Raw genomic sequence first — 21,379 nt, forward strand, 5'->3', positions numbered from 1 at the left:
TCCCCCACATGTCATAAAACTCAGATCATCTCAAACTGGAATGTTGCCATCACATTTTTCAAGGAAAAAGGTGGTCCAACCTGGTACTAGCAAGGTGTACCTAATAAAGGGGCCAAAGAGTGTAGGTAATTGTTCAATATGTTATGAAAGTTTCTCTCTTATTGTATGTCAGATTCAGTTACTTGTGATATTTGATTGTGCGTACTGTCACTCGTAAAAAAAAAAAAAAAAAAAAGATAAAATTGCTCTGGAAAAACTCATCTCAAATCTCACTTATCTGTCCTTAGAAAAGAGACTTTGTCCTCCTGTCTCCTTAAATAAAAATCAGACTGTTGTGTGTAATCTCTTTAATATCACATCAGTGCATCGTTCAAACTGGGAAACCTCACAGGACTCACGCAACACTGTGTAGATGTCCCTGATTTTCCTCGTGCATGTACAGTCATGCTTTCTCTTTGTATTCTTTAACAATGGCTTAAAGAGCCAAAACTGATGTTTGGATAGAGACATCTTGTTTTGTTTTGAGTTTATAAACACACTCTCAAATACCAGCGGCATAAACAAAAACATACCTGAATTTAAACAAACACACACAACACAGTGGAGCACTATTACTCATGGATCGGCCTCCCCAGAGCTCGGACCTCAGCATTACTGAAGCAGTGTGGGATCATGTGGACAGAGAACAGAACAAAAGGCAGAAACATCCAAAGAAGAGCTTTGAATGTCCTTCAAGAAGCCTGGAGAACTATTCCTGAAGACGACTTAAAGACATGACAAGAAAGCTGCCTAAGAGAGTTCAGACTGTGCTGAAGAATAAAGGTGGTCACAACAAATATTGACTTTCAAGCTTGTTAGAGTTGTGCAAAACACTGTTTTTTACCTTATGTATCTTATTTTCATGCATGCTTCATGTTTCAGTAGCTGCACCTATTTCTCATTTTAATAGGAAGATATAAAGAACTGAGGGGTGACTTAAGACTTTTGCACAATACTGTACACTTACCTACATCTGTTAAGCTACCTGTTAACACAAATATCCAGTGAGTCAAGCCAAAGCCTTGTGATGTCAGAGGTTAAAGGGGAATGGCCAGACTGCAGTGAATGTGAATTAAAAAGTCAAAAATAAAGAAAATACTTGATTTATTTAGAAAAAAACACAAACATTTCATCTTTACTGGGATCACAATCACCACGTCTACATGTGATATTGTAATTGTTCAAAAATTCCTTTTCCTTCAGTAAATTCACACACTCTCTCCAACTTTATTCCTCTGTGTGGTTGATGCTGAGCTTACAGCAAAACAAACAGCGATCGGTGTAAAATATTTTATTAACCTCAACTTTAAATATGTATACAGCCTGCCGTTCCTCCTTATTGTCACAAGGGGGCAGTGTGCACTTCCAACATCTGAGCTTTGAGCCCCACCTGCTCCAGCTTTACATGCACCAAAGAGATTAATAAAAACAGGTATGCAAAGCAAAGTGCTTGGAGTTAGACTGGCATTTTCTCACACACACACACACACACACACACACACACACACACACACACACACACACACACACACACAGTGATATTAGGACTCATAGTTATACAATTACAGTGATTATATAATGCAGAAGGCAAGATTTGGGCATTAGGTTCAATTTTGTGTGAACATCTAAACTCTGCAGAGAAGTCCTTTTTCTCTCTTTCTGGCTTCTCTGAAAGAGGAAGAAAAATATGAAATTACTTCCTGCACAAATATGTTTATGAAAGATAAAACAGCTCTTTTGTGTGTAAATACATGCACAAATAAAATCTTTAAAAACTTTAAAGGGAGAATTTCACTTCACTGGTTCATCATCAAAGACTTCAGAGATTCACTTTAGCCAAAGTCAATGTCAAACTCAAAGTCAGTGTAAAAGTTAATGAAAGTAAATAAAGTAATGTGTTTAAACGGCTTTAACAGCCAGTGTACTCTCAGATCTGACAGTGCAAAGAAGTTATACTTGAGTAGTAACTAAAAACTAATAACATCTGTTTTGCAAATTCTGTTATGGGTTAATAAATTGAGGAGCCACATGCACAAACCTAAAGGAGGTTTAAAAAACAAAAAACATGCCTTTACTTGCTGAAAAATCCAGAACTATACCAGAGGGCTAAAACTAAACAGAATGACAACAACTATGAAATAATAAAGGAAGACCATAACAGACGTTAGCTAAGGAAATATAAAGAAATACATATAAAGATAAATGTGTAGATAAATTATGAGCTTATTTCTTTAAAATGGTAAATGTGCCCATTAAATGTGTTCCTAAAGAGAAATCCCTGCATGTGTCAACCTGGCTTGAGGATTTACTCACTACCATCATTGCTGAAATTTGTTAAATGCAGCTGCTGACAGGAATCTGCACCATTAAGGCTCAGATGCGTAACTGCACCACACCCAGACTGGCAAACACCAGAAATGGCCTTAAATTTTTATCTAATTACTCATTTGTACCTCTGTGCAGTTTTAGCCTGTTGCTCAAACTAAAGTTACACTGAGAAAGAAACTTCTGGGAGCACTTTTATTGTGAATGTACGAGCTGCTTGCCATCACTGGCACCATCTTCAGACTCTGGGGAGGAAGCGCAGATTGATGGGCTTAGCGGGAATGAGCAGCGTCCGAGTTTTGGCCTCCACTGTCGGTGCACCATCTTCAGGCTGGATCTCGTAATGCTGCATCAGCTGCAGAGCAATAGCAGGACTGTGTTAAAAAAATTTACCCATAAATCGGCTGCTTCCGATTGTAGCTAAATGTTTGATTACCTAAGTTATTTACTCTGTTGATTTGCAGAACATAACATATATACTAAAAGTGCATTAAACTGCACTTCTCCTTTCTTTATAAATTCACTTTGTAAACAATTGAACCTATTGGGTTAAAACTGTTTTTAACATGAAAACAGAACAACGCTGACCACAGCCACCAAGACTGATGTTTGCATTAAAACGCTAATTAGGCAACCTGGCTTTTGAAAATGTCAAAACACACAAACCACAGGGAGACTCATCTCTGAAAGCAGCCCAAACATTCTTCAGCATATCTGTTTTCATATGCTCATATCTATGACATGACTTGAATACAGATATAACAGGTCATAGTTGTAGAAATTCCAACAAGCTGAGACAGATTATTTAAGATTAGGCAATCTGTCGATGAAAAGAATAATGCCCTAAAGCGCAACAAGGTTGCATCAGTGTGTAGAAAGGAAGGAAGAACTCCCTTTTAAAAGGAAGAAACATCCAGCAGAACCCAGCTCAGGGAGGGGCAGCCATCTGCCGTGACCGTCCGCCATTTAAATATGAACGAAAAGGTTAAAAATATAAAATCTGTGGCGCTCTAAAGGCGCTGACCTTTAACAGCAGCCTGAAATGCCACTTTAAGCCAGCCGGCTTCTTCAGAAGTATTCAACAGCCTGTACACGTCCTTAGTGATAAAGATGAGACAGAGGAAGTGATACATGTCTCAGTGCATTCAAGTGCTGGAGCGCCAAAAGAAGGAGCTTTTCTATTTTGTTTGGCATTTTTGCAGAAATTCCTTCTTTCTTCTGTTTATTTCCCTCTAAGGACTCGCTAATCATTTTATTACTGTTTTTATTTCCAGTTTATCAGTTTCTTGCTGCTCAGCCAGCATCTGTAGACTGCAGGAAGATAAAGTACTGCAGCTGTCTTCACTTGGAGAGAACATCTAGTGTCATTTTCAGCATTTAGTCTTGGGTTTAAAAATATTTATAAATATTTCAGTTCAATTCAATTCAGATGCTTTATATTGTAAGTTAAAACCTACAATAATACAAAAAAACCCAGAGAAAAAGCCAACAATCTTTCAAAATTACCTAATACTATCAACAGAAAGTGAAGAAACTACAACAGTGTTCTGGGTTAAAGGGATGTTAACTCAAGTCAAACTAGCTGGGCTGTACTTTCATGCAATGCCAGTTTCTACCACATGGTGCTTTCTATAAGCAGGCGAGGGAGGCTGGAAAAGGGCAATCCTCACAAGGAACGCAGCTGCCCCCCCGTGTGCACAGATTGTGCAGAGGGTACAAAAGGTACCCTTAAAAAAGCACTAGCTCTGCATCACTCACCCTGGACAGAGCAAAGTGCATCTCCATCTCTGCCACCCTCTTCCCCACACAGGCTCGCACCCCGACGCCGAACGGGATGAAGCTGTAAGGGTTATGCTGGTAGAAGCCGGGCCTGGCTCTGTCACTGCGGCTATTCGGCGTGTCACTGCGAAACCACCGCTCTGGGAGGAAGTGCTCAGCATTTGTGAACTCGGACTCATCGTGGCAGGCTTCATAATGGCACAGATGGAACTGAGTCTGGAAAAAGACGGCTTATTTTAGAGAGATGCTTAAAGACATACGAGTGTATGTGTGTAACCGTGTCTTCCTACCTTCTTCGGGAACCAGTAGTTATCCAGAATCACCTCGTTCTCCGAAACAAAGCGTCCGTTTCCAGGAACCACTGGATACAGGCTGGTTGAGGAAGAAAGAAACAAATCAGCCTCCAATAAGACATGAGAGATGTTTCCAGCTTTGTAATCGATCGCAGCTGACATGTTGGTTTTTGCGTAAACTGCATCAGAAGACAGAGAAAATACGTGAGGCCAAAAAGGGCAGATGTTTACTGAAAGACGGCTGATTCAGCTCACTTCCAACTAGGTGTTTTCATTCTTGCTCTACTATAGGAGCTTTGCATGACTTTGATTCTTCTGATTGGCTGCCTCTCATGATTGGGGGTTCTGCTTCTTCTTCTGCTCTTTATTGTTAAATAGAGACAGTCTTAGAAACCATTAACTATTTCAGAATTCACAAAAACCTGGAAGAAACATTCAACTGAGGAAGTTCTTTAGACCATCACGGTGTATTCAGAGCAGTGACAGCATCCCTTTAAAAAAAGAATTCCCCCAGAACCAAACAATCAGTGTTTCTTATGTACAAGAGCTCTAAAAAATGAGACTTGGCAGTTAAATTCTAACATATGTGGTAATTTAAGTGTACTCCACAGACCCTGGACAGACCCTGGACAGACCCTCGGTACACTTTGCTCTGCTATGGAGCGTCATCAAAGTCTAATCAGACTCAAACTCTTTATTTCAGTAAATGAATTAATCAGGAAGTCACTTCCTTGAAATGATCTCTTCTTATTGCTTTCTTTTAACTGAAATAACTTTTTTTATAAAGCACCTTCTAAAGTGCTTTGACCGACAAAAAAAATATAAAATAAATTCAAACAGAAGGCAAGAGAGAAATAAGGAGGAACCAAATGCAAGGAGAGTGGAAAAAATACTGTGTAGACCAGTCTGAATGCATTTACCCTGACCTGAGAGTACAACTGTTTAATGCTAGGGCCAAATTTATTAGTGTTCCAAGGACATAAATATGAAGAACCCACATGAATAACAAATTACAAACAACTCTGACACCAACTGACAATCAGTTCAGGATGTACCCCAGCTCTCACCCCGTGCCAACTTGAATGGGCTCCAACATGCCTGCAACCCTAAAATGGATACGTGTAAGAGGACAGATGGATAAATTATAAGCATCTCAGAGAAAAGCATGGACACAGGAGTCATATGATCCATTTTGTTTGTAACAGTTAGAAGTGTAGGAGCTGTAAATAGAAAGTGTGGAAGTGGAAAACTATTCTCATAATCACATGCAGTCCAGCATTACTGCTTCCACTGGGACCTGTTTCCACAGAAGAGGGGCCTGAAAGCTGAAGGCTCTGCCTCCCATTCTACTTTTAAATGCTCTATAAACCACAAGTGAATATTAAAATTAGGGGTGGGTTCTTATAATCGATTCATCGATTAAAATCGATTCTGGCTTGGATAACGTAAAATCGATTCATTAAAATCCTGAATCGATTTTTTAATATAAATTTATTTTGCCCAAAATGCCAGAATCTCTGGTGACATCTCACAAAATTTCAAGAACCACCAAACAGTTAAGACAGTAAATGAGAGCAGGTACAGGGATTCTGCACAAAGACTTAAACACACAGCGGGACCCGCGGATCAGAATCAGTGAGATGTCGCTTTTCTCACAGTCGGGGCTGAAAGCCGACAGCTCGCTGACTCTGATCTGTCGGCGGGTCTGCGCTTTGTGTTCACGCCCTTTATGCGCCGATTCTAAAGCTGTTAGTTTTATCTCTCTCCAAACAATATTGACCGAACCAGCAGCAAAAGAAGATCCAAACGCTTCACATAAACATCGTCATGAATTCACTCAGACTTTTACTGTTTTGCTTCCACTGCGATGCGCAGCTCTCTCTCTGTACTTCAAGAACAGTTTCCCTTTCTTCATTATTCGCTTGCTTGTTACGCACAAGTCTACTGTTGCTTACAGGCTGTCGGCCGCTGTTTTTTTCCCCCTTTTACATTCTTCCGAAAAGAAAACCTCATTTCTGCTGTTCAATACTGAACAAATTTAAACTTTTTAAAATTATTCAAAATGCAAAACGCTGTGTCTGTAATAAAACCGCTGTAACTTCAGAGGTAATGTTCATATGTTGATTAATGGTTTTCTTTCGTTTTTGATGTACTGCAGAATATTTTTATAAAATCCCAGGCCAGGAAAATCACCTTCATGTTTTTCTGTGTTTTATCCTCAGCTACTTTGACACAAAGGCCTCTGCTGTGATGCTCACACCTGTGATAAAGTCTTGCGTGTGTCAGCTTCCTTTTTATTGATACAAAAATATGTAAATGTACTGATCTGAATTATAATATTTCTGACTGTCAAAATTTCCCAGATTTAAATCGAATCGAATTAAATCGAATCGTGGATCGAATCGATTCGGGGCCTTGTGAATCGGAATTGAATCGATTCTAGAAATCAGTGACGATACCCAGCCCTAATTAAAATATTAATAGTAACAACAACAATATTGATACCTTTTGCTTGTGACCATAGGTGAGAGTGAAAATGGAGATATACTCAGCTCTTTCTGCTGCACTCTATTATTGAATTTTCTACAGTCGTCAGACTTTTTTCTTCCTCTTACAACGTTGTCACTGCTTTCTCCATACATGGCACAATACGTGGAGGTACATGGTTCATTATATAGCCTTTTATCAGGTACCAGAATGTATGATCATTTTACTCTTTTACTCACTTATAAAATTTTAAATAATACGGCACCTAGCTGTTTAATAGGACTTCTCCATTTGTATAACCCCCCCCCCAAAAAAAGCACTAAGATCTTCTAACCAGATGCTCTCAATGCAGCCCAGGTCTAGGCTTAAAACCAGAGGCGCTCGTGCCTTTGCCATCGCAGCACCTAGAGTATGGAACAATCTCCCTATTACCATTCACACTTCCGAGTCTATTCAGTCTTTTAAATCTCGCTTAAAGACTCACCTTTTTACTTTGGCTTTGACTTAAGTTAGTTGACTAAATTTTGGCTGGTTTCTATAGGTTGTTTTGTGTTGCTGTTGGTAAATTATTTTCTTCGCTCCTAATTTGTGAAGCACTTTGATCGACATTGTTGTTTTTAAACATGCTATATAAATAAATTTTGATAAATGCGGGTGGAGTAATCTGCAGATGATATGCAAATTGCATGGAGGTTGCACAATATGGAACGCCAGGACTGCCATAATGAATTAACTACACCATTAAATAATTAATTAAATGTGTCGTAAATATTTATTTTATTAATTATTTTCAATTGTAATTAATTATTGCCACATTTAATTATTTAATAGTGTATTTAATTAATTCATTACGGCAGTCCTAGCATTCCATAGCACAAGGCTGATTCTAAATGATTCTGACTTGATTGACTGATAACATAAGCACAGTTTTAAGAAGAAAATAGGCCAGTACACGTTTCATAAATCTGACGATAATTTAGTGTAGGAACTAATTTTTTCCACAGGGTGAGAACAGACGAGACCAAAGTAGAGACATTTGGCCAAAATGCACAAAACCTAACACAGCATATCAGCACAAAACACCTCACACGAGCTGTCAGCACGATGGTGGAGGGGTGATGATTTAGGTTTGTTTTACAGTAAATGAGTCAACCATGAAGTCCTCTGTATACCAAAATATTCTAGAGTCAAACCTGAGGAAATCTGTCTGACACTTCAAGCTTGGCTGAAACTGGGTCACGCAACAGGACAATGATCCCAAGCACAGCAGTGGTCCTGTCAAACTCCAGACCCGAATCTGACTGATGCTGTTGACCTTAAGAGAACTGTGCATAAGCAAATGACCTCAAATCTCAATGAACTAAAGAAGACTGGGCCTCCACAACGATGTGAGAGACTGATAAAGTCATAAAGAAAACCATTAATGCAAGTTATTGCTCCTAAAAGCTACTGAATGATGGCAGGTACTTCGCTTTCCACATGGCTGCACAGAGTCCTGTGAAAACATTGCGTATGCATGGAGGTATTGTGTTACAGATGGGAGAACTGGTTGGGTCAGAGCAGACTACTGGAACAGTTTGTCCTTTACAGATAAAACCAGCTTTAATTTACCGATGGTTCTCACTGAGCCTGTCCTTCATAACACTACCAATCTGGCTGGAACAGCTTAACTATAAACACAGAAAATAAAGAAAACACCACCACCACCACACAACTGCTTTTAAACTAGAAGGGCAGTAGGACTGAGCTCCACCGAGGCCAAAAAAAACTGTATGCAACTAAGTACACAGGTAGCTTTCCGGGCAGATTTGGACTCGTTTTTTTCTGAACGCTCGAGCCACGGCTGCTTCTCCACAGAGCAGTTCATCAAGTGTGGAACATGAAGTTGTTGGGGATGGGTCACAAGAGGTCATTCGCAATAAATCAATTAGTACAAGACCTTCAAAGTGCAAAAACACTGAAATATGTAACTTTAACCTTGTGAACCTTTACCCCTCCTAGTGATACAGGCTGAATCAAATCACCGCCCCTGTGGGATAAAACCTGTTGGGATGGGTGCAAAATGCAAATAATCCCGAAGGATTTTTTGACTCTGGCATTGTCACTGTCATGATTGATTTAAATTTTTAAAAAAGGAAAGAAATAATGACACAGGTATGTGGCTTAAGAATTGCTTACTTAGTATTATTCTTCATTTTCTGACCCATGTTTGACCCTGAACTCACTGTTAGTTAGAAAGAACTTAATCCACTGATTGAGAATAAAGTTCAACTTAAGGACAAAGTTAATCAGTGAAAACTCAAAAGAAAAGCTTCATTTTCCTGTTGTGTCATGATCAGAGTCGCCAGTAAATGTTTGAGGTCACAGTTTGACCAAATCGTGTTGAAAATGCACCCTTACTCCACCACAGATTACTATTACTGCCACAGAGGATGTGAGGATTTCTCAGGAACTCGAGCACACATTTTCTTGTAATATGCTACCAGAGGTGGACTTGGTCCAAGTTAGAAGTGACTGGAGAAACTGGATCCGTCACCAGGGGTTTGTGGCAGAAGTCTTGCAAGGCAGAACAGAATTAAATGTGATGTGTCGTGGCTCAAGAGTTAGGAGTTCGCCTTGTAATCGGAAGGTTGCCGATTCGAGCCCCGGCTTGGACAGTCTCGGTTGTTGTGTCCTTGGGCAAGACACTTCACCCGTTGCCTACTGGTGGTGGTTAGAGGGACCGGTGGCACCAGTGTCCGGCAGCCTCGCCTCTGTCAGTGCGCCCCAGGGTGGCTGTGGCTACACTGTAGCTGCCATCACCAGTGTGTGAATGTGTGTGTGAATGGGTGGATGACTGGACGTGTAAAGCGCTTTGGGGTCCTTAGGGACTAGAAAAGCACTATACAAATACAGGCCATCTTTAAAAGTACATACCAAAATGTATTTATTTATTTTTTAAGGATGGTATTGCCTTTAATTGCTCAAGAAAATGCCACCAGTATTCTGAGTTTGGCATGGAGGGAGTTTTCAGCCTTGGCAGAGGTGTATTTTGCTCTTATTCTTACTGTGATGTGATTTGCTGACTGAGGGTTTTTGAGAGGTGTCTGTCACAGAGACGACAGAGACGCGGGAACACAGCAAACGCCATCAGTAATCCTCGAGATTGTTACGTTTTTTTTCCTTCATAAAAACACACCTCTCTGAAATTTAGTCATCTAAGGTGGCAGTGTGAGAACAACACAGCAATTTTTGAGTTTCAAAGGTGATGACACACACTGAGCAAACCATTTTGTACACAAGCAGCCACTTGAATATTTGCAAATACCACACAGGTTTCCATTCTGCACCCACAGAAGCAGGAAACCGTCCAAAACAACATATTCAGCATGAGAACTTCCTGTGTGTGCTTCATTTAATCAGATTTTCAAAGAAAGCCAGCATGCATATGTAGCTGAAGGTTTTCACAGACTTGAACTTTTACCTCTAAATATCCTGACGCTTTTAAACTGTGGAATTGAGGCATAGGGCTGCAAAAGCACGATTTTATTAAGACTAAAACTTGATTTAACCACATGTTGCTTTTAATGCAGCTCTGACTTGTCTAAGTAAGTGATCTTAAAACAGTTTGACATTGCTGGGTTGGGCCGTTCTCATAAAATACTCTATCAAAGTCCTGAGCCAACCCTCATTTCTCTATAATTTGCTTCCAAAGGGCTTTTAAAGTGCTGGAAAGCATCGGATTAAGAACAGCTTTATTTTCAAGCATGTGAATGATCCCAAACACACTGCCAATGCAGTAAAATCATACCTGGATAGAAAAACAAACAGTGGAACACCATCAGTCATGGATCGGCCTCCCCAGAGCTCGGACGTCAACATTATTAAAGCAGTGTGGGATCATGTTGACAGAGAACAGAACAAAAGGCAGAAACATCCAAAGAAGAGCTTTGAATGTCCTTCAAGAAGCCTGCAGAACTATTCCTTCTATCATGTCCAAATTCAACTCTGCTGTCTAGCAGAAGGTTTCAGAGCACTTTATCATTCTGTTGGCAACCTTCATGAAGTTGCCAGTTCAGTCTTCCAGCAGGATTTAGCACCTGTGTGTGAAAACCTACATGAGGAGCTTTGGCACTCACTGGAATTTCTCATCCGAGAAGTAAACGAGAGGCATCCAAAAAAATCCCAGCTTTCACAAAATCTTGTTACTGCTTGTCTCAAACTCAAACTGTTCCCTGTCACGAATGACTTCACATCACTAACTTGTGTAGTTTGGATGAGTGGACAGCAAAGTTTTGAAAAGATTCAGTGCAAAACACCAACTTGATGATTTCCAGCATGCAGATGCAAAATACATCACGTGTTTGTAGATCATTTATGAATTACAGACTCGGTTAAAATGCTTACGGTTAAGAAAAACTTGACTCCTTTGAGAGACAGACGCAAATAGCTGTCAGCTCACCGTAATGTCTCCTTTATGACGGCCTTCAGGAAGGGCATCCTGCTCAGGTCATCCATGGTTGGCTCCCGCTTGTCTGGGCAAACCGAATTCACCTCGCTGTAAAGTCGATCCTGAGCCCTGCTGTCTCTCGCTAAGTGATACAAAGCCCACGACAAGGTGTTGGACGTCTGGAGTCAGGTGGGAGAAAAATGGAAGAGGTTGAGTAGATACGTAGGTAAAAATTAGAGGTAAAAACATCACAAAAAACTTAAAACGATTATTACCGTGCAAGTTATTGATGTACATCAATGCTTACAACACAAAAAACACTATAGTGTCTCTTTGTGATGTTTACTCAGCATTTGCAGGGATCATTTTTCTTTCCCATCCTGCTAAAATAATTCCTTTTGACTCTGTGTGCACCTCCTTCACACTCCTGAGCTCAGCAGCTGGGTGGCACAAACTATCTGAACTGAACTAAAAAGAAAACTCCAGTCTAAACACACAGCATGAGGTTAGCTTCTAATACCCGAAAGTGTAAACAGGGAGGCATTATGAGAAACTACTGCACTATAAGACCTGAAATCTGTGAATGTTTGTGTAGGTTCTCAGTTCACAGTAGTCTTAAGGGCCTGAAATATACACAGGAGAAACCAAAAAACCAAACCACATACCCACGGCACAACACAGCACGAGACTTGGCCATACATCTGCACTTACAGGAGAAAGGATATTCCGGTCTTCAGATCCCTTCTCAGGCGATTTAAACGCCACTCATGCCTTAACCCGTGTAACCTAATAGCTCACATAATGACGGGATAGGGCAATTTTCACAGAGGATCCACACCTTGACCCCTGTGATGGTAATGTCCCATGTCATGGACCACACCTTGGCTCATGTGACCCAAAGTAACTCTCTTGACTTGAAGGCTCAACTCTCAGTACCACCTACATTAAATTACTCTCCATAAGATTTTATTACCCTCTTAGGTGAGGGGTGAAACATTTGTGTTCTGAGAAAGGACACGCAGAGGCTTTTCTGCTATTGGCAGGTTTTCTTATGGCCTGATCTCTTTAGAAATGTTACTAAAACAATGAATAAGCTCACTATAAATGTAATATTCTAACATCCTTGTATTGAGACTCTCCCCTCTATGCACTGCTTTGCATTAGCTTCAGTTCAATAAACATCTGCTCTGTTACATTCAAATAATAGTATACTTTAAATATTTCTGGCTTGCCTTTGTTACATTCACATACATGCTGGGTCAGACTACATCTCTCTCCCTGATTCAGCAGCAATCACTGACATCAGAAGCAAAATAAGCAATTTAAGTTTCACACTCCAAGGCCGAGGCAAACGGCTCCGCTTCACTCATGACGTCAAATTCAACTCAGTATGACATAAGATTAATGGGATTCAACACGACACTCCCCAATAATCATTGTCTGGCACATTCATACACCCTAAAGGCACGTCCTTGCAACACACACTCACACACCCCAATAAACAGGCTCCCTCCCTTATCATTGTTGTTACCATTGTAGACACTATACTGAAGCCAACTCAAACTCAACTCAAAGGACTTTTTGGCCTCTATTGGTGCACTCCTGAATAAGTCTGAAGTTGGAATTGCCAAATTCCCAGTAATCATTTGAATCAGCAGTCTGCTCAACTCCGATTTCCCACTCACAAAGTTGGACCACCCAAGAAACTGCATTCTAAAAAGTACTCATGTTTTGGGGGGCTCTTTAGCCTTTACTTCACTAGAACGGTGAAGATAAGAAAGAAGTGCAAACAGAGAAAGGCACACAGTAAAAACCAGAAAAACAATTATTTCTAGTCTTCTGGAATTTTCTTTCCCATCTGTGAGCACACACAATCAATGTTTCAGGAACAGACACATCTTATCTGAAAACCCAAAGTCACTATCTCCTCACCACATTTTCATCTCGTTCACCATCCCTTTTATCTTAAAAAGAAGATGGCTTGATTGAAAGCTATCTTCTTCACTTGATTTAAAAATAGAAAAGACTATTTTAAAGGATGAATCATGAAATTTGCTGTATGTGAAAACGAAACTTCTTAAAATAATGGACCCTATCTTCCTTCCTTTTAAGTTAACCTTAAGCCTGTTACTTTTCCTCTATCACGAGCACAGCGTACAAATACTGACTAAACATTGTGAGCTTTATCTTTGCCCACCTTGGATAACCAAGATGTCCAGATTACGCAAACTTCCAACTTGTAGCTTGTGGCAAAGGATGGGGACAAGCCTGAACCTCACCAGGGAATGCCGCCAAACGGGCTCTGTGACAGCTTGCTGTACGTGCCGTACCAGATGTGATCCCTACTGGGCTTGTGTTTGTGTTGAATACCAGAGGTTTTGATTCCCTCAGGCAAAACTGAAACAATTTTGCTGTAAGTAATGTGTGTTCGCTTCTCACATAAAAACATTGCTGGGTAAAACAAAAACAAATCACTGCTGCTGGTTTTCTCACCATTAAATCTAACTGACTGATTGCAGTCAGTCCAGGCCGCCGGTTTCTGTCGACCCGTGTCAAGAGGACACAGAGATGGAAATCTAGTGTTTTTGCTATTGTGAATCAAAGCTTACATGGTTGTGGTGAAGGTGGAGGTTGAGTGAGAGGCTGAAAAGCTTGAGTCAGACTGAAGTCAAGACAAACAAGTCCACACCTTGAATTTTGTGTGCTAAATGAGCTATGGCAGTCTTTTAGGTTCTCTACATGAGCAACACAGAGCTTATCTGTAACTTCTTTGTTGTTCGTTGCACATAAGATGCCAACATGTTTGGAAAAGGTTTGTTTATTTTGCAATGTAACGTAATATGGATGAATAACTGCTTTCCTCACTCAACTGCCTAGAGACAGTTTAACAATGAGTCCACACAGGAAAATAAAATAAAGGTTCAGCTAGCAGATTCAGTGTCGAATAAGGCACAAATAATTGTGTTGCTGAGGTTTGTAGGTCACGTGTCGCAGACCCTGTTTCTTAAAGAGTTTGCACACTGGCAACAAACACCTCTTAGAGCTAATGACGTTAAAAGTGGTCAGTAACATGATCTTTTAAAAAAGGAGAATCAGAGGGGCCGAGTCATTTTAGAAGTAAAGGTAGGAAGAGGATTATCACTCTAAGAAACCTTCCACAGCATAAGAGTGTTAAAAAAGGATGGAATTTTTCATCTAAGTCCATAATCTTATTAAAAAATGAATAAAATCCAGACACATTTGTTTATTAATAATAATAATAACTTAAGGTTTGTACTGGACAAGATGAGCTTTGAATATCTTTGCCATCATTGCCTGTCAAGGAGTAAAATTCCAGTCTTCTAGAATACAGCCTTGGGGGGGGGGTCGCAATTAGGAGATCTATTTCATTACTTTGAGCTTGAGTAAATTAGATAACATCCTTGTTTAAATTTCAGACAGCTGACAAGTGACTATGGAGTGTGATAGGTTTGGTACTGATAAAGTTTAGGGTCATCAGCATAGGAACAGAAACAGAGACCACGGTGACAAATGATCTAGCCAAAGGGGATCATGTAAATGAAGAGAAATGGTCCAAGCACAGAACCTTGAGGCACACCTTGGTTAACCAGGGCAGCGGCAGAGCAAGGGCCTTCCATTGTGTTTGGTGAGCCAGTATGAACCTTCCAGATCCCTCAGGTCATCTGGATCCGGTTTTTTCTCAGTTCCCAGAGTCAGAACCAGACACGGAGAAGCTGCATTCAGCTTTTATGCTCCTTATATCTGGAACAAACTCCCAGAAAGCCTCAGATCAGCTGAAACACTCAGTTTATTTAAATCCAGGTTGAAGACTCACCTGTTCTCAGCTGCATTTGAATAAAACACCAAATCCACACTTTAAGCTTAAATTTCAAAACTTACATTTAACTACTGATTTTATCTACTGTTCTGATTTTATCTGTTTTGATTTTATATACTGTTTTGTTTGTTTGTTAATTAGTTTGTTTGTTTGTTTGCTTGTTTTAATCAATTTTAAATCATGCTTTTTATTTGTTTTTGTTTCTAATGTCTCTGTAAAGCACTTTGAATCACCTTGTTGTTGAATTGTGCTATACAAATAAACTTGCCTTGCCTTGCCTAGTAGCAGAGGTCAGGGGCACCTGAAGGATGAGGTGGATCAAGGGGGTGAAGTAGCCAGTCCAGCAGTCTGGAATGGCTTTGCTGATGACAAATGAGGGAAGAGTAATAATAAGTCTTGGCCTGAGAGAGAGAGAGTTTCTTTACAGGACCTCACATGATGTCTATAAGGCTATAGATCCTCTAAAATCAGCAGGAGGTGGTCTTTAGGGCACGGACGTCCATAGTGAACCATAGGCCACAGCAGGTAAAAGAGACTGTTTTGAGCGGGTCAAGGGAGTTGAGGCTGCTGGATATGCTGTTATAAAGTTGGACTACTCAGCTCAACTAGACCACTCAGTTTTTAGGGTTTTCCATTAGATAGTAGTACTTGGTACCAGGTGCTTTTTTAGGACTTCCAAGTCAGTTGAGTTGAGCCAGAAATGTGACATCAAAAGACTGCATGCCACTGATTGGTGGGGGAGTGAAGTCACTGGATGAGTCATGAGAATAAATCCTTCACAAGAAGCAAATTCACCATATTTAAACCCGGCAACAGGGAAATGGCTGCAAACACACAAGTCCACTGTTTCTGTCAATAATTGTATTTCAGATAAGTGGTGCTTTATTGTTGAGTTACCGGGCATTCAACAGCATGCACTGCTGATGTTGGGACAGGTCTAGAGGGAGTGGTGCTGTCAGTACAAGCCAGTGGTCTTGGATTGCTCAGAGCACTACCAGAGGGATACTCTGTGAAAAAATTACGTATTTGCAATCAACGAATCTGGTTAAAAAGTAAAACGCATTTCATGGATGAGAGCCAATAAACCAAACTGCATTTTCATGACTGTCAAACTGATATTTAGAACTTTTATGCTTTTTGGAGTCTTTTTTCATTTACAGAGTGCAAAATCTTGGGAGGATAATATTTAAATGAATCACATAAATGTTGTTAGATTTGTATTGTTGATTGTCATTTATGCTTAGAAATATTTACTTATATATGCTTAGAGTTTTGTAATTAGTTGTAGATTGGTAGAGGTTTTGATCCTTGATAGTCTGCAAACTTTGTGTGTATTAGACAGCACTTTGGGAGCATGAGAGGTCATACCGTGTCTTATTGTTTTATGGTAGGATTAACGTAGTTGCGTCTGTTCGAGTCTAAGTGCTCTTTGTTTAGATGAACTGCAGGACTTCCTCACCGTGTTATCTAGGATGAACCATCTAGGGTGAGGGGGAGGCTACCCTCTTCCTGACCAAGGATGTTTGACCCTTTGATCAGCAGTCCACACACACACACACACACACACACACACACACACACACACACACAAGGTACTCTTTGTGTATGTAGACGTTATATGTTAATGAACCTATGCATATTCATGTAACCTCAATAAAAGGACAGTGTATGGGAGGACGGACGAGAGCTACTGGGGTCAAGCGAAGGGACGGCGCTCTGTCCAGTCTCTCCCGTGCACGAGTACCATGAAGAAGTTTGCCTACTTGCGTCTTGCTTGCAGTGTAATTATATTGTCTTAACGTTCCAGCGAATAGGTTCAAGCTACAAACCTAACAAATGTTTTTGGCACAATTTGCTGCAAACTGTACTAAGTCTAAGCCTGAAAAACATGTCCCATGTGTCTGTGTCTGTGATGAAATTTAGCTTTTCTTCGCTCAAAATAAATTTCTTCTTAAAATGCGACACTTGCACCTGCAATTTTTTTTTTTGCATGCGTTCAGAATAGTGGCACAAAAATAACGCCATAGGGCCAGCACAAGTCATGTAAGATAGTCATTTCAGGCAACCAAGTTCATTTTTATAGCAAGCTCATGATCTCTACTCAGAGATTAGTCCACAGTGTAAACTAAATCTCTGGCTTCTCTGGATGAATGAGCTCCACCTGTCTCACTGCTGTCTGCCAGCACCACCACACAGCCCTCATCAATTTCTAACAGAGAAGATCACTCAATCAAAATATATTGATTCTCCATTCGATACCTCTCAAACAAGTTTAATCACGTGCTTATTAATTTATGTTAGCAGACACACACTCCCCAATTCTGCTCATTTTTTGACCCACTAATCTTAAAAGATGTCAGTAACTGCTGGTTTACAGAATAAAAAGGAAAAATAAAAGGCATTTTGGAGCAGCTCAAACTGTGACAGTTAACCAAAATTTTCTTTCTACCAATAGTGAACAAATGGATGAAGAACAGACGCATGATGCTACAGCATTTTGTTTCCTCACCGTGTCGACTCCTCCCAGAATCAGCTCTGTAACGCTTATGTAGACTTCCGCTTTGGTCAGTTTGCCAGAAGACAGCAGGTAGGTCAGGTACATGGCCTCTATAGGCTCACCCCTGCTCACCTGAGCTTCAACTTCAGCCATTCTTCTGTCGATGAGCATCTGAGCTGCCGTGCAAACACATAAAAGATACAAATGAACTTAAAGCAAACCCAAAACAGCAGAAATCTTCCCTTTTGTGTTTTTTTCTGTTACATACCTACTTCATAGAGGTCATCCCAGGCCTGAACAAAGCGTTTCCAGAAGGGGAGGATGTTGCGGGTCCATCGTGGGAAGAGAAGCACCATGTCAGCAAATGTCATCATGTCGTTAAGAGCCTTGATGAAGCGAAGAGTCTCATGGGGAATCTCCTCCTGCAGGCACCCCAGTCTGGTCTCAAACAGGATGGAGGATATACCTGTAAATAAAATATTAATAAATACATAAATAAAAGAGTTGCAAACCCTAACCTACACCCCCTTTAGGATTAGTTGCTGTCCCTCTCACCTTCAAAGCCAAACTTGTAGAGCTCAGCTGCCACGTCCAAAACTGTGGCTTGGTCCTGACTGCGAGCTCGTAAGAGCTCAATGCGTTGCAGCAGATCTCCAGTCACCTGCTGGATGGTGGAGGCATAAACCGATACCTCCTGTAGCTTCAGCATCTTGGGGTTCAGGGCACTGCGGATGCGATACCACTCTGGTCCTGTTCTGTAAAATTAAAAGGGAAAAAACTTAAAAGGACAAGTAACAAAACTCTGAGGAACTCCAGTAGCAGGTTTTGCCAAAATCAAAGGACAATTTATAATTTTTGGCTTTATAAACTCTATGTTATAGTCAGTATCAATCAGCAGAGACGAGAAAGGATAATAACAACAACCAGAAGAAGAACAGGATGCTACCCCCACGACACAGAAAAAAAGTCGATGGATGAAGTTTATTAGAGAATTATGGCTGTTAAAAAAAACTTTTGGCCAGTTTCTGTTTCAGTTTCAGCACTCCTTTACTACTCCGCAGAAGATATTTGTACATTTTCTCTTGCTAAATGTTCTTATATACATACCTGTACTATGAAAGACCCCTGAGGAACGCCAGTATTCTTTTATGAAATCAGATTTTTTTTTTAGCTTAAAGAGATTCTTCACAAGCACCCAATGGATGCCTCCACAATCCACCAGGTTGTTATGTGGGCTTAACTTTACCAATTTTCTTTTCCAAAAATTTAAGAATTACTTATAGCTTATAAGATAAGATAAGCCTTTATTAGTCCCACACATGGGACAGCAGAAAGTGGACAGTGCAAAATTACAGCAGCAAAACTGGAACAGGATAAGGTAATAATAATAAGATACTATATATATAATAGAATGAAATACTATATACAAATACTATGTTGTCAGAGAAAAATGTATATTTGAAATTATCATTTGATTATTATAAGTCAGAGGATCTCCTCTGGGTTCCTTTCTGGGTCCCTGGCTGTTTGTAAGGAATTTCGGACACATGAATAAAAGTTTTTTTGACATCATCTACACTCACTCTACGTGGAGTCCGTAGGCCTGGCCCCTCAGCTCCCTGTACTCCTTCCAGTGGGGCATCTCAATTCGGACTGGGTAGCGGCCTTCCTGCTGGATCACCTGACCAATGAGGTCAGGAGTCGCCACATTGACGATGTCAAAAGGGCCAAACTTGGAGCGCCAGATGGGCCCATACTGACGCTTCTGTAAGCCCTACAAAATTGAGTTATTTAAAAGTCTATTTTACAATAACAAAGACAATGAGGACATGAATATCTGTTTAATTACAATCACTAATTTCATTACTTTTTAGATTTTGGTTTTTATTCACACTACTTTTAAATAGATTGATCTAAATAATAATTAATATGATTAACACTTTGAAAAGCTTTTTTAGGAGTTTGGGAAGCTGTTTTCAGATTATACTGTATAATTACTATTCTATAGCTAAAAACTTAATACCAAACCTGTTTAATTTTAGGTCATACATCTAAACTAATTAAAATGTTTAAATGAAACCACTTAAAAGTCATTCTCTCTGTCCCACATTTAGTTCACATTTCATTCTGGCTGGACTTCATACAAAATCGAGCCAATAGAAATAAAAGTGAACAAAAAAGCCAAAATGTTTGTTCAAAAGTTTGAAAGAAAGTAACATCCCTGAATGCGTTTTCTCGAAACACTAGCAGCAGCCGTGGAAACAGTTTTTGTTGTCGGCTGAAGGTCATCTCATACTTGTTCTACTCTTTAGCGCAAATGTACAAACAGTTAAAAAGTTGCTGTTGTTGTTTTAAGCCACTAAATTCTCTTCCAGTACCTGCAGTAAGTGCATCTTTTCCGCGTAACCTTTGACCAACAACCAGTACATACTGGTGGACCGGCTGGGCCCCGGTAAGTCATCAATGCTCTTCAGCCTAACCGCCTCAGTTGCTGTCTGCACGTTCAGGTTTCTTCTGCCCGGGATGGAAGCGAAGGGTGCGGGTCTGAGCACCGGAGCGACCCGAAGCGCTGTCCCGGAGCAGAGCGCTGGGAGGCAGCGGTACCAGGTTGCAGCAGCCCGGAAGCCCATAGTGAAAGCGCTGTGTGAAAGAGTCGATTGTGTGTGTGCAACAGAGCATGTGCGTATTTATATGCTTGGAGCGTAGTTTGATTACAAACCTTTCATTGTACAGATCCACCCCTTCAGGCAATGCAGGTCAGGTTTCATGAACCATGGCTGTGACGCCTGTGGGGTTCACATGTCACAACGTTTTTCATCAACACAACTTATCAGAGCCTCTGGCATTAAAGAAATAACACATACCCAAGAAAATGATGAACTTGTAATTACGTATCATCACTGTAATACTTGCACATAAAAGGCGCAAAAGTAAAGCTGTACCTGTGGTGTAACATTGACATCTAGTGGGCCCTACAGAGGTTGCACATCAATACATGCCATTGCCAGAAAACAAACCAACATACTGGTCTAAAGAGCTTGGAAAGAAAAGCGTCTGGACTTCTTTAAGTTACTTCAAGACGTTTCACCTCTCATCCGAGAAGCTTCTTCAATTCTAAGGTCAAATGGTGGAGTATCCCAAAGACAAAAACTCCTAAACACAAATTTAGCAACGTAGTATATACTGTACAGTGTAGCGAGGAATGCTCAGACCTCTACATTGGAGAGACCAAACAGCCACTTCATAAACACATGGCACAACACAGAAGAGCCACCTCGATGGGACAAGACTCAACGGTCCATCTGCATTAAAAGGACAAAGGTCATTCTTTTGAGGATGCCAATGTTCACATTTTGGACAGAGAAGACAGATGGTTTGAAAGAGGAGTGAAAGAAGCCATCTATGTCCACTGTGAGTGACCATCTTTGAACAGAGGCGGGGGTTTACGACACCAACTGTCTGCCATCTATAATCCAGTTTTGAGATCCCTTCCCAGACGCCTTAACGCCCACTCACATCCTGGGCCATCTGATCTCAGGAAATCACATAAGGTGGGGCCAGGTTTCACAATAAGCTCCCCCGAAACCTTGGCTGATTGTGACCTACATCTGTTTTCACACCTTGGCTCATGTGATTAGGTCGGGGATTATTAGGTGGTCCATTGGCCCTCTTTGGGGGGGAAACTCCCACTG

General features: G+C 40.5%; 1 protein-coding gene across 2 annotated transcripts; it reads right to left on the reverse strand.

Moving 5' to 3' along the window:
- Positions 1-1,126: 1,126 nt before the first annotated feature.
- cyp27a2 (cytochrome P450 family 27 subfamily A member 2) lies at positions 1,127-20,364 on the reverse strand. 2 transcript variants are annotated; one of them, XM_004563298.5, is made up of 10 exons: positions 20,066-20,364; positions 19,271-19,461; positions 18,243-18,442; positions 17,956-18,153; positions 17,700-17,863; positions 11,365-11,531; positions 4,434-4,515; positions 4,123-4,359; positions 2,586-2,719; positions 1,127-1,707 (listed from the first exon to the last, which is right to left on the reverse strand). In XM_004563298.5, exons 1-9 carry the CDS (start codon positions 20,315-20,317, stop codon positions 2,603-2,605), a joined length of 1,608 nt encoding a protein of 535 aa, XP_004563355.2. In that variant the 5' UTR covers positions 20,318-20,364; the 3' UTR covers positions 1,127-1,707; positions 2,586-2,602. The 2 variants fall into 2 exon arrangements, with proteins under 2 accessions (XP_004563355.2, XP_012777908.2); XM_012922454.4 differs by having other exon boundaries at positions 1,127-2,719.
- Positions 20,365-21,379: the final 1,015 nt, after the last annotated feature.

This window comes from Maylandia zebra, linkage group LG23 (assembly GCF_041146795.1).
Source record: "Maylandia zebra isolate NMK-2024a linkage group LG23, Mzebra_GT3a, whole genome shotgun sequence".
NCBI classification, from domain to species: Eukaryota; Metazoa; Chordata; class Actinopteri; order Cichliformes; family Cichlidae; genus Maylandia; species Maylandia zebra.